Here is a 14,057-nt window from a genome sequence, read left to right on the forward strand (position 1 = left end):
TACAACATCAAAATAAAATAAATATACAACAAGTTGGTATTTTATGTAAGTCCTTTCGAGTTTAAGTAGAAAATACTATTAATAAACAATTTGGTTAGTTTACCCAGAGGAAGTTAATAAAACCTTAGTTAGTATTAAAACTAACGCTCATGGCTCAGGCAATATTGATATAAACATGATTCATTTGACTACTCCACGTTTAGTCGGTCATATCACTTTCCTTGTTAACGAGCGTCTGCTGATTGGGGTTTTTCCGGACTCTCGGAAGCAGGCCGAAGTTATACCCGTCCCAAAAAAAGAGTGTCCAAGTTATTGGAACAAATAGTGACGACGCAGAAGATGCAAACAACTTGCTCTTTGCGCTATAAATTGTCGTTGTCGAATACGTCTCGCCTATTTAATTGGTGGTTTATCAAAGGAGTGGAACTGGTGGAAAATCGAGAATTAGGTGAAAACATTTAAATGGTTTAATTTAATTTAATTTTCATAATTTTTATGTACATACTTATTTTTATTTTTTACGATACTAAAAAAAGTATTTCGTATTCATATCGTATAATTGCTTTATCTTAAGAAACAATGTCCAATAAACCCTTTACTAATTGCTTAAAGACAAATTGGACGCGTACGACACTCAAGACATATAATGTTAAATTTTAAAAAATGTATGTTTTATTCGCAACGCTTTTTGGGTCACCCTGTATACTTTCAAATAATAAGTCGTGCATCCCGACAACCCTCGCAACTTTTGCGTTTACCGCTTTCTCATAACTTTGGAAACCGATGCGCAAGCAAAAAACATTACCGCGCATACCCGGTGCACTCGACGGAGACGTTTCGGCGCGTACTGCGCAGCAGGACCGCGTTCTGCGCAGCTCACCATCGCAGCTGCGACGATCGGTGCCTCCGGACGCCAAAAATTTGCCGTAGTTCTCCTCTATGCGCCGCAACCTACTTCTCTCGGCTTCTTCATCGAAATCCTCGACCGTCGGGCTTCCTACGGCACTTTCGCCGTCGGAATCGTCCTCGATGGTCCGCAGGTAGTTGTCCAAGTCCTGGAGACACTCGTCGATGACTCGCTGGGCATCGCATTCGTCGGTTAAAGTCTCATCTAGCAGGGCGTCGAGGTTCTTCAGAACCTGCAGCGCTTCTTCGTCCTGCGACAAGTTCAGGAATTCCTCGCTGACGCAGTCCACGTCTGCGTCTTCTATGCTGATCAGGATGTCCTCCACGCCCACCGGAGGCTTGCGGGGGAGTTCCGCGACAGCGGAGGCGGTCTGCAGCTTGCGCTCGAACACCGGAAGATCGGTATCGATTAGGTTGTCGGTGTCGACGGTTACGTCGGAAAGGGAAGCGGTTCTGGGCAGTACGGGAGAGTCGACTCGGAAGTCGATGAGATCGTCCGGGCTACCTGGAGTTTCCGAAGACATCGTGCATGTTCGCAAATTCGCCTGCAACAGAACGGAGTGCGTCGGTATAGTACGGTTCGAATTAGGGCGTGTATACCGAGTCCGAAATCACGCCGTAAAATGCGAAGCGTTTTTCTGTTAAATTTCGACGGGGATTGGAGATTTTAGGGGGGGGGGAGAGATATCCGACTGAATTTCTTAATATCGAAGTTCGTTCTACATTATACAAGGTTCGTCAAAACTAATGATTTGCCTACTAGATACGAAAATTATCGCCTCTTTTTAATTAGCCAGTATTCTAATGCAAATAGACGCGCGACTTTAACGCACCCCATACGTAAAAATCTAGTGGCGTGAAATCGGGCGATCCCGCAGGCCGATCCCACGAGATGGTAGCAAATGAACGAATGTTCAAATAATCGGAAATCGTAAATTCGTAAATTCATAGGGTAATGCAGAACAGGAACATAACCCCTGACTTCCTACTTTGCTTAGAATTTAATTATTTGGGGTTTTATTAGGAAATATACTAAACAATATTTATTTATTTATATATTTATTGCATTGCATGCTAATAATAATAATAATATTAATCCCATTCAAAAGCAATTGGTCACTTTCTTATATCTATGAACAAACCAGGTAAAGTAAAGAGAGACCTTTTCTCTGACTATGCCATCGCAACTCGTACCGACTATATCTACTACTTAAATGCTATCGCTTATCGTCTCGTGCGACGTTCTACGTCGTTTAGCGACAAACATTGGCTGCGGTGACTCACGGGCCCCTGACTCGTCGATTCGGGATGACTTTCTACGTGGTTAACAGAGATCGAGACCTCTCCCATTTGAAACGGCGACCTTTCGTAGCCGCGGCGTTAATTTTTTCGACGAATTCACGTCGATCTTCATCAAAAATTTAACCGAATTACTGTATGTTGTTTTTGACCGGCCATGCGTGTTTCCGTTCGAGCAACGGTAACCCAAATATTTGCGTCAGAGATATAAACATTCGCGGCCGTTAAAAAGCGTGAAGTTTTCAACGACAGCGATAAACTCTGCCGACGTCTTCCTTTTTATATCGCACAGCCTTTAACCATACTTAAATATTTAAAATACTTTTCTGCTTCCTCATCTTGATTGAAACATATTTTTCTAATAACTTCTTTCTGTAATATAATTATGAAATGCTTTGACACCTTCCATCTAAAACCAAAATTATGGAAAGGCTTGGTATTTGGTCTCACGACCAAGAATTCTTCAGCAATTTAAATTCTATACAACTTGACATACGTTTCACCATTGAATTAAAACTAATAATAATTTATAACAGAGGTTCTACAAGAAAAAATAAAAGAAATGGCGGGATTATATAAAAAGAGACAACCGGCAATACTAACTGATCACAATGGTAGAATTATCATCGAGGTGGAAGAAAAGTTCAGAACATGGAAGTAATACATAATAGAACTTTTCAACGATGATAGAGATATTAACAGAATAAGAATAGAACCAGATAAGAATAGACTAGAAATAACTAAAGAAGAGGTCATCTGTGCTATAAAGACCATAAAAAATGGAAAAGCTGCAAGAAAGTGACCAATTGCTTTTGAATGGGAATCTTTTACAATTCGGAAATGGCGACTGGAACATCTAGAAAAAATTAGGATTTACAGAGTACAACCAAGGCCAATTATTTACTTGGATGGACTCAACTGATGTGTAAAACAAACGCGTCATCAAAAAGAGGTAAAAGAATAACTATTTTGCATGCTGGCTCTAAAAATGGTTGGATTCCAAATGAACTTTCTCTGTCTGTAAAAAATATTAAAGATTCTTCCCTGGATTACCATGAAGACACCACCGCTGATTTATTTGAAAGTTGGTTTAAAGACAAACTAGTTCCAAACATTCCTCCTAATAGCGTCATTGTAAGGGACAGTGCACAGTAGATAGTTGACTAAAACCCCTTCCTCATGTGACACAAAAGCAACAATCCAAAACTACATGTGTAATAACGACATTTATTTTCACGAAGATTATACCAAAAAGCAATTAATTGAGGTTCTACAAAGCTTGAACCTTCAAGAGGAATACGTCTGTGATAATTATGCAAAAAATCCAGGGCATACAGTTTTAAGGCTTCCACCTTACCACTGTGTATTTAATCCCATTGAACATGTTTGGCACCAACTGAAATCTGCCATTCGCCGTAACAATGTTCTTCCCCGTGTTAACTCCAATGTCCTCAAACTTATAGAAACCGAAGGTTTTAACATCCCTTCACAAAGTTGGGCAAATTCTGTTACACATATAGAAAAAGCAGAACAATAATATAGAACAAATAATAATTAGAACAGGCGATGATAGCGATAGTGATACTGATATATTATGTGAATAATTTTAAGTAATTTAAGTAGGTAATAAAAATAATTTGCAATTTTATTTTAGATTTAAACATAAATACATACATAAATAAATAAATATACGGACCTCTTCGGCCATATTTCATTCTTACAGCTTGCCCTGGTCTTTCCTTAGTTCGTATCAGTTAATCACTTTCTTATATCTACAGATTTTACCCAAAGAAATTATTACCTTGGTAAGAGAGGACAACATACATAATCTACAAGTTCTATATAAGCCCAAATACAACACAGGTATTATACCCAGAGAACATAATGCAAGACAATGTAGAAAACTTCCGAACAATCAGTCTCATGTGTCACACATTAAAAATATTTCTGAAGCGGATACATAACAGGATATACAAATAGAATATTAGAATAAGGTATCATCGAGACTGAATTCTTAGGAACAAGAGAAGTACTACTTGCCCTGAACGTTATTGCCCAATGGTGCATAGGTATGAATCAAGAACTGTGTGTCTGCTTCATTGATTCCAATAAAGCTTCTGGTGATAAAACTTATCATACGATTTGAATCTTAAAACTTCAACTAAATGTTTTTTTGATTGCAAGTATCTTAAAAATAAACATCATGCTAACTGAGGAACTCTTGTAGCACATATTTTTTGCTGTTGCTAAAGTACTGTGATAACCAGCCTTTTACGAATATATAAATATAAATATTTAATATTTAAATATTGCATAATTAGTTATTACTGTGTTTTCATTTCTTTAACTCCACAAACTAATATTTTCTATAAAATATTTTAAGTATTTTAAGTATCACTCACTAATAATAACATATTTAAAGGAAATCATTGAAATAATAATAATAAATGATCGCAACTATTGATAATTACGGACTTATAAATATCAATAGTAATAATTATTTCTAGTAATTTCTCTATTTACATTGTTATAAGATGGCTAGATTTCGTATCTTATTTGCTAATAATTTATTTTCAAAATATGAAATATTTCAATACAGGTATAGTATTAAATTTATTATTATCAATTTTTTAAATAATAAATTTTGGTGGACAGCCTTTTATTTACTTTTCAAATTTTATAAATAAACAATTTTTTATACAAGTTTTAGTTATAATATATAATAAATTATATTTTGTAATTATGTAAAAATAAAATTTATTATAAAAAAATCATTATATGTATGATCTGATCGTCGAATTATGCTAATATAAAATATGAGTGATGCACATTTAAAAAGTGTACGTTTTATTCGCCAAACTTATTTGGACACCCCGTATATTTTAAAATATGTCAAGTTGTGCATCCTAAAAATCGTTACAAGTTTTGCGTTTACCGTTTTCTCATAACTTTCGAAATCAATAGAGATAATGAACTCTACTTTGTCTTCACTTACGCTGTAGAAAAACAATTGTTATTTATAGGTAAATAGAATTTATTTAGAACATCCAATCCCAAATTATAACAAAATCGAAATAAGAAATATGAAAACATAGTCAGCTTTTTTGAATGCTTCCAAGTAATAATAAGGAAGGTTTTCTTGTTATATTGTTAGAACCATAGCACATGTTGAAATTTTTGAAATCTGTTTAAAAAATATTAAAAATAATAACTACTAAATAACGCTTGCATTTTTTTTTCTTTTATGAGTCGTCATATCCTCTTCAAAAACTTGATCTTCAATTTCAAATTTTTTGAAAAAAATTGACAAATGCGAATGGAGGAATGAATTTTTAATGATGAACGGGCATCAAGCGATGTGTAAGTAACTAAAAGAGGAGATACGGAAGAAGAATGTGGAGGAATAGAAGAAGTATATGAAGGTATAGAAGAGATATACCAGGAGGTATAACAAAATGGCCTGGCTCGCAATTTCACAAGAAATTTTCCACGAATATGTTTAATGTTGATCTTATGTCTAATGTTCAAGACAATAAAAATTTTGTCCTATGCGGATAAATTATCCTAAACATTTTTGTTCAATTCTGGGCGTGCCTCGACAGAACCAGCCTTAATATCGTAAACGGGTAAAACTCCAAAGGAAAATGACATCGAAAGAAGCCCGCCACGAAACTTTCGACTGAATTGAGCTAATTCTTCTATCAAAATGACCATTAATTAGTGAGCGTATATTACTGACACGTTCTCCATTCTTCAAATTTGATATAGGTACTATTTTCGCAACTCCTAAATATCTAAATTGTGTAAAAACAAACTGGCGATACTGCACCTGCCACGGATACGTTATCAAAGAGTTCGAATAGCACTAGCGATAAGTAGAATATTAACGATTCAACAACGTAAATTAATACACTGCGAGTTCCCAGGTCGAAAGAAACCACAATTATATTGGATATCGACGTGCGGATGACAATGGGGAAATCTGCGTGGGAAATTCGCAATAATGTCAAAAGAAAAAAATCCGTTTCCCGATTGGGATATACTTAAACTTTCTAGTCATTCAACATTGAAGATTACGAGCTGCAATGGATAATGGTATAAGTTCCATAACTATAGACTGGGTAGCTTAAAATAGGAGAAGCATTTTTTTGCTTTTACGTTTTTTGTAATATTGGATTTACATAAAGCAAATTTTGAAAATTCTGTTACATGGTCTGACAAAGCTGGTGTGGTGGTACTTTGGTGTACAGGAAATCAACATATAACAATTCCACCCAGTGTTACTGCAACTAAATATTAAAAAAATATTGAAATCGCAACATTCCAATCAAAATTCGTCATAAATTTAAGTATCTTCGAGTAATTATTAATAGTCATTTAAGATGGGACCACCACTCCTAACAGATCACAAATAAACTTGATCACCAACGCCAATTTTCAGATTTTTTGCAGGTATGCCAAATGAAATCGTGAACAGCCTTATCTACGCAACTAAAAACAAAAACTTAAGGTATCTAAAACAATGAGAAAGAAATGTTTCTTCTATCTCGCTGCAACGGTTTCACAAAAAATAACAGGATTGCTTAATAGCAGAACACTCTCACTATTTGAAAGCACAGATTTGAAGAACAAGTAATAATATGATCCATTTATCCATTATTTGCTTACGATTCTTTTCTTGGTAATCTATAGCTATTATAAAATAATGTTTTTTCTTTTCTTTTGCCAGTGTTTTTTCTCTTTTTTTTTCTTCTAGCAATTTTCTTTTAAAAATCCTTCAATGATAAAATTTGGGGGAGTATTCAGTATGCCTCTTCGTTTTACACCTGCGAGGTTACTCTTGTAGAATGAAAACTGTACTTATTGTCTTCCTGGGTTGTATTGGACACTTCTTATAGCAGAACAACTGATATTGGTTTTAAAATGCTTAAATATTCTTGTGCTGCATGACAGAGAACAAAAATATTTTGCCCTTTCGTCCTCGTAGATGTCATCTAAAAAATACTTGTTGATGACGTTATTCTTGATGGTGGCGAATAACCAGGTCTGTGAATGTCTTTTTTTTTAATTCATCGAAAGCAAGAATTAGTAGCAAAAATTGCCTTTCAGCTGTTTGGCTGATTTTTTTTTCTTTGTTTGGACCTCTTCTTTGTTTGAACCTTGCGGATGCAAGATCTACATAGCTGTCAAGCCATATTGGAGTGTCAAAAAAAAAACATCAAAAACATAATTTATAAATTTATACCATTGTTAATAAATGATGTATCCAGTAAGGGCCCAATTTTCCTTCTAAAAATTAGTAAAGGGTTTATTGGATTTTATTAAATTTATACGGTCAACTATTTCTTGGGAAATTTAAAAAAATTAATTGGAGTCAAAAAAATTAAAAAAATTATGATTTTTTTTTAGAAAATCAATGATTTTTTATTTCTTTTAGTCTCATCTATAAATTCTGTATTTATAGATGTTCGGAAAGTCATTTCGTTTTTTCCCGTCAGAGGACTTAATTACGTTTTTTCGAAACCAACTTCACACTTAAGCCGCATAACCATTATATGTCTCGAGAGCTGATATTGCAAGGCTTGTGTGTGAAAAAGTTCTATTAATTCTACGCAGTAGTTTTTGCTTGGTCCCCTGTTAAATATGGAAAGCAATAAGCAGCATTTTCGTCATATTTTACTTTTTTACTTCAGAAAAGGAAAAAATGCTGTCCAAGCGAGAAAAAAATTGACGGATGTGTATGGAGAAGGCGTGTTAACAGTACGCCAGTGCCAGAACTGGTTTGCAAAATTTCGATCCGGCAATTTTAATGTCGAAGATGCACCACGGTCTGGAAGGCCGGTCGAAGCTGACAAAGATGCGATAAAGGCATTAGTTGATGCAAATCAGCGAATAACCACACGAGAGATCGGTGAGAGATTAAATTTGTCGACTGTTTATGGCCATTTGAAAGGCATAGGCTTAACCTCGAAGCTCGATGTGTGGGTGCCCCATGTCCTTACGGAGCGAAATTTGTGTCGTCCCGTTGACGTGTGTGATTCGCTCCTCAAACGTCAAGAACATGATCCATTTTTGAAGCGGATTATTACTGGGGACGAAAAATGGGTTGTATACAACAATGTTAAACGCAAGAGGTCATGGAGCAGAAAAGATGAACCGGCTCAAAGCGTGTCAAAAGCCAACATTCACCAAAAAAAGGTGATGCTCTCCGTTTGATGGGATGTCAAAGGAATCGTTTTTTTTGAGCTTTTGCCGGACAATACAACGATTAATTCAGAAGTCTGGACAAATTGAATGATTTACTTAAAGAGAAGAGGCCCGAATTAATCAACAGGAAGGGTGTAGTGTTCCACCAGGATAATGCGAGACCTCACACAAGTTTGGTCACTCGCCAAAAACTTTTACAGCTTGAATGGGACGTACTGCAATCCACCATATTCTCCAGATCTGGAGCCTTCCGACTACCATTTGTTCCGGTCCCTGCAAAATTTTTTGGATGGCAAAACCTTTACCTCAAATGAAGATGTCAAAAACCACCTGAACCAGTTTTTTGCCAGCAAGGACCAAAACTTTTATGAGAGGGAATTATGTTACTGCCAGAAAGATGGCAAAAGGTGTTGGACCAGAATGGCCAATATATAATTTAATAAAATATTTATTCATTATACGAAAACTGTCTTTCATGTTCCCCAAAAAAAACGAAATGACTTTCCGAACAACCCAATAACATAATTCTCTAAAACAAATAATAAACACGATATATTACTTTGACACGCTATCTAGACACTCTGTATTTAGAAGTTCGTGATTTTTTGCCTTCGTCGGGTTCATTGGAAACGTTGAAAGTTTTAGTTCAGTTTTGGGATATTTACGGAACCGAAAGCCAATGATCTTTGCGCTTCCACGAAAATGTCAACTATTTTTACGTAGACCCATGTTTGTTTGCCTTTTCCGGTCGCCATCGATCGCCCGGACTAATTGAAAAGGGGGGCGTTTGAAAAGCCGCCGCCGTATCGATTATTTTCACCACCAGCGTCGAGAATGTAAACTGGTAGTCGGGAAAACCAGGCTTTTACGTATATCGCGGTTTTTACCGTGAAATTAATTTGGGAAAATTTACGATTCGAGGTCTTGCACGTCATAAATTTGCAATAAAGCCATTACAAATTATTTTTAAACGTAAAACCGTATTTTTTGACTAGTCCCCATAATGCCCTCCAATGGCCCCACAGTTCTTCACAATGCCTACGTTTCCCATAGCTCTTAATTTCTAGCAATTCCCCACAATGTCCCCTAATTTTTATTTTATACCCGTCACCTTTTTTTAGTAAAAAATTTATTATATTTTGAAAAATAAGAGCTAACATTTACACAAAAACACTTTTTTTTTGCCTCTTAACTTTTTCATCTGAATATAAATATAAAAATATAAATATCACCACATAGATTTCAAAATACGTTTTAACTAAATGAGAGTCTTTTTCTCATCTAAAGTTCAGTCACTAAGGTTACTTTCAGTATCACTTTCTGAGTCCAGTAAAATTATTATAAGCTCTCCATTTATATATTTTAAAAATATAGTAAGATTACGTAGATTAATTTTAAAAACTTTGATATCCGTAAATCAATCAATTTGATATTTGTTTCTACTCCCTTTTGTAAAATACTTAATTAAACACAGATCTAGCGTGCGGAAAGTAGCATTTTGTCAGTTTCGTTTCCCACGGTAAAAGATTTTAAATTTCATTCTCCAAATAATATGTTTTTTTTTTCTGAACCATTGTCGCTGTATTAAACAAAATTAGACGAGAACTGAATTCAATGTTCAATATAACCAGCTCCTTTTTTTCAGAGCACTTAAAAAACATATAATCAAATTTTCTCTAGAAAACTTCATCATGTTTAAGCGATTTTTCCTCAACAACAACCCAGGACGGTGGAAACGCGTATTATACAGCTAATTGCACGAAAGCACGTAATTTTAACGATATGATAATACACATAGAGAGACGATAAGCTCCGTTGACATGCGAACGGGTAAGCCGCGTCTCACTGAATCGAAATTTACGTTGCCGCTTAAAAATTTAAAAGATTCCAATCGTGTGCGCCTTGCGAGTTCGTTTACTACGCACGCCACTGCAGAGAAACTTTTGCGTAAAGGCACGATTTCGAGGAGGCACAGGGATTTGCGGAGTCTCGCGAGATAAAATTGTCAACATGAAAAAAAAAAGCAAAAAATTGTTTTTATATATAACTTTTTATTTTGTGAGCGATTTTAATGCAACATTTGAACGTGCCAGTGTTCAAATTAACTTCTTTTTAGTACTAAATTTTTATTTCCGAGTTTATTGTTATTATTTACAGACCGAAAGTCTCTCGACGCGTCAAGCGTTAAATATCCTTCAGTTTGCAAAAATCAAGTTGCCGTGTGTATGAAAGACCGTCGTTGTTCATATTCCGTGACACATGAAATTTAGGTTGAGCGCCAATGCTGCCAACTTAATTATAATTATGTTGTATGTTGTATTTTACCTACACGGCAACTTGATTCTAACGAAGAAATAGTAAAGAGGAGCGTAACGAGTTATACGTACGTATTTTATTTTAATATTTTTATTCCGATTTTTATTTGTAGTATTGCCATATTTATAACAAATTGGGAAATGTACATATAATAAATTTTTGTTTCTGTGTCATTTGAAAACTTCAAGAGACAACAAAAATGTTTCAATTCTTTCAATATGTAAACGTTGCAACTATCGAATGGCGGAACTAACCAATCTTTTATGTGAGAAACTTTAAAAAATATACTAAACATATAACAAAAATTTGCAATTACTTGACATCTAATAAAAACAAGTTAATTAGTTTTAAACAGTATTAATATTTTTATTTATAAATTCATTGACACCAGTAACTATATTTGTAAACGTCGACCAAATTTATTGGCGGCCATTGCTATCAACCGCAACTACCCTATCGATATTTCTTACTAAAAACCATTTATATCAGGTTATTTAGTGATAATTTGCGAATTGTTTTATCATTTACCATTTGAAAGGTATTTTGTAGTATTATCAAAAATTTCGAAAAATTCTTGTATCCAAGTATCACAAGAAGCGGTATTGGATGGCAACAAAAAAATCATTTTATCTTTAAACATAAAACATTTCTAATCGTCCGGTACATTCCAAATTCGTTTAATACGCACGCCACTGCTTAAAGGCACGGTTTTGAAGAGGTAGAGGGATTTCCGGAGGCATGCCAGAGGAGGTTGTCAAGATTTTCTGATAATTTCGCACTAAATCAGTAATTCAATTAAAGTACGTATTTTATTTTAATCCTTTTTTTTTTCAGAAGTTTCCCAAAAAAGAAAGAATAGATACCCTAAAACTTACATTTCCGGATAGATTTGTAGAGTGCTGACATATTTATAACAAATTGCGAAATGTACATATAATAAATTTTTGTTTCTGTGTCATTTGCAAACTTCAACAAACAACAAAAATATTTTCATTCTTTCAATATGTAAATGTACTATCCAATGGCGGAAAAAATTGTGATTACTTGGCGTATAATAAAAAAAATTAACTAAACAGTATTGATGTTTTTTATTTAGAAACACATTAAGACTAGTGATTTTATTTGTAAAGCTGGCAACGTCGACGGAATTTCTTCTAATTAAACTATCGATATTCTATAGTATTCTCCAAAAAACCATTTAGTATCAGGCGGTTATTTCGTGATAATTTACGAACTGTTATATCATTTACTATTTGAAAAGTACTCTTTGTTGTTATAAAAAAAAATTGAAAAATTCTTGTATCCAAGTATCACAACAAGCCGTATTGGACAGCAACAAAAAAAAAATCGATATTATCTTTAAACATAAACATTTCTAATCGTCCGGTACCTTCCGCATTCGTTTAATAGGCACGCCACTGCAGAGAACCCTATACAAGTGCTTCAGAGCACGATGTTTGGGAGGCGTAATAATTTGCGAAGTCCCCCGGATAAAGTTGTCAAGATTTTCGCGATGAATCAACAGTTTATGGAAAATATTTTCAATTTGGATAAAGAAAAAAGGGGAAACCAGTATTTTTTATATATTTTTCGCGAGAACGTTGCCTTTAATGATTTTAGGTATTTTCGATTATATAAATCTCAATTTTATCGTTAATTCGTTTAAAATCAAGTCGCCGTGTGTTCGAAATACCGTCGTTGTTTATATTCCGTGACACATTACATTACATTCTAATGAATTCTAATGAATAAATATAACAAAAACGATGGATACTTATATATTGGTGATTGTATTTATTTTTCTTGTATTTTCAACAACAAACAAACAAAATAACAACAACAAATGGTGGATTATTTCGAAATTTTCGAATTACAGATCCCAGTGTTGACATATTTATAACCAATTCGTGCTTCTGTGATATTCGAAAACGTCAGCAAGAACTAAGCATTTTCATTTCTTGACGAAATTTTGTAAGCTCCGGTGGCCGAAGAAACCAAAACCTCGATCGTTCGTAAAGAAAAAACAAACTTTCAATGCATCCCTTTCCGAAAACCGCTTAATAATAAATGGTTACGTTTCTTAAGTGATTTTTTATTAAAAATTGCGGTGCAATAGGCGACGAAGTGAGGTTAAATGATCAGTAAGTCGTAAACTTTGTTTTCCTTCAAAAACCTCTCGACAATTCGTGAGTGTACTATTTGAAAGGTGCTTTTTTCCGAAAATACAAAAATTTTCGAAAAATTCGTGTACGGGGGTATCGCGGGAAGCCTTTTGTGGCAAACTTCGCTCACAGAAAACGTAAAAAGAAGAACCAAACCTGCTCGAAAAGCAACTATTAGGCGTGTCGGACCAGTTTCGGGCCCCGCGGACGCGCACACACGTTTATATCGATCTAAACCACTTTCGTTGGTCCATTTAACGCATCGGTTGCCCAATTTCGAGTCGTGGTCGCGAACTTCCGCGTGTATGTTCGCGAAGAAGAAGAAAAACTAATCAAGACGGCCGCGACGGTAACCAGGCAACAAGTAGTCGCTGGTATCACAACAAGACGATCCGCGTTGCTGTACGTGCGCTCGTTTCGAGTGAAACGTCACCCGGTTGCGTTGGAAAACGTCGATTCGACGCCACTGATGGCCAGAAAGCGGCGGACACGTACGCCGCGTCGATGCGTTTGCGGCGAAACTGAGTCTTATCGTTGGAGTCGGGCCATTCTTTGGCCATGAACCTCCTCCGCCTAAACCCACCTGGCCCGAGGGTACGGTGGTTCGCCGTCGACGGTACCCGAAGAAAGAACGCGGATATATTCGGCTGCGGCCGCCAGATAGGGACGAACTGGTTACCAGCGACTTTTTTTTTTCGAGAGATTTCTCTTAAAATGAAAATTATTATTATGGTCATAACAACATACGTTAAATGTTGTATCTTACTTAAGTAATTGTCTACCTGTTTTATTGAAATTCTTCAAAAAATGGAGTATTGTTATTTTAAAAAATAGTGGTCTACATATTGATGAAAATCCTGAACTTGGTGCTGGACTCTTTCCTATGTTCTACTTTTTTTCAAAAAGGGTGTTAATAATTTATTAACAAACAATAGTGGGCAGTGTTTTTCTTTTAAATTAGAATCGTTTATTATTTTTCTTGTTGTTAGGATGTTAGGAGATCTCATTTAAATTGTAAAAGTAAACAGAACAGTCTTCTACACTAGATGGTCACTAAAAGCTAGATATTTTCTTTTAGATAGAAATTTTATTTTTTCACAAAAAAAAACTCGAATTAAGCAGTACAGTGACGACCTAATCAAAAAAAATATTATTTGTTCGTAGACA

General features: G+C 35.1%; 1 protein-coding gene across 4 annotated transcripts in view; it reads right to left on the minus strand.

Moving 5' to 3' along the window:
* The window catches only part of LOC132700559 (sodium-dependent transporter bedraggled), a 47,453-nt gene extending 33,913 nt beyond the window's left edge, over window positions 1-13,540 (minus strand). Inside the window, exons 1-2 of one of the 4 annotated variants that reach the window (XM_060667959.1) lie at window positions 13,047-13,540; window positions 881-1,451 (exon numbers count right to left, since the gene is read on the minus strand). In XM_060667959.1, coding sequence (XP_060523942.1) covers window positions 881-1,430 — 550 coding nt within the window. In that variant the 5' untranslated portion in view covers window positions 1,431-1,451; window positions 13,047-13,540. Of the gene's footprint in view, window positions 1-805; window positions 1,452-13,046 lie in introns of all 4 variants that reach the window. The other 3 variants (XM_060667956.1, XM_060667955.1, XM_060667957.1) reach the window with 3 other exon arrangements.
* Between the last annotated feature and the right edge of the window lie 517 nt (window positions 13,541-14,057).

The sequence above is a fragment of the Cylas formicarius genome, unplaced genomic scaffold (assembly GCF_029955315.1).
Source record: "Cylas formicarius isolate icCylForm1 unplaced genomic scaffold, icCylForm1.1 PGA_scaffold_4__25_contigs__length_36172078, whole genome shotgun sequence".
Classification (NCBI taxonomy): Eukaryota; Metazoa; Arthropoda; class Insecta; order Coleoptera; family Brentidae; genus Cylas; species Cylas formicarius.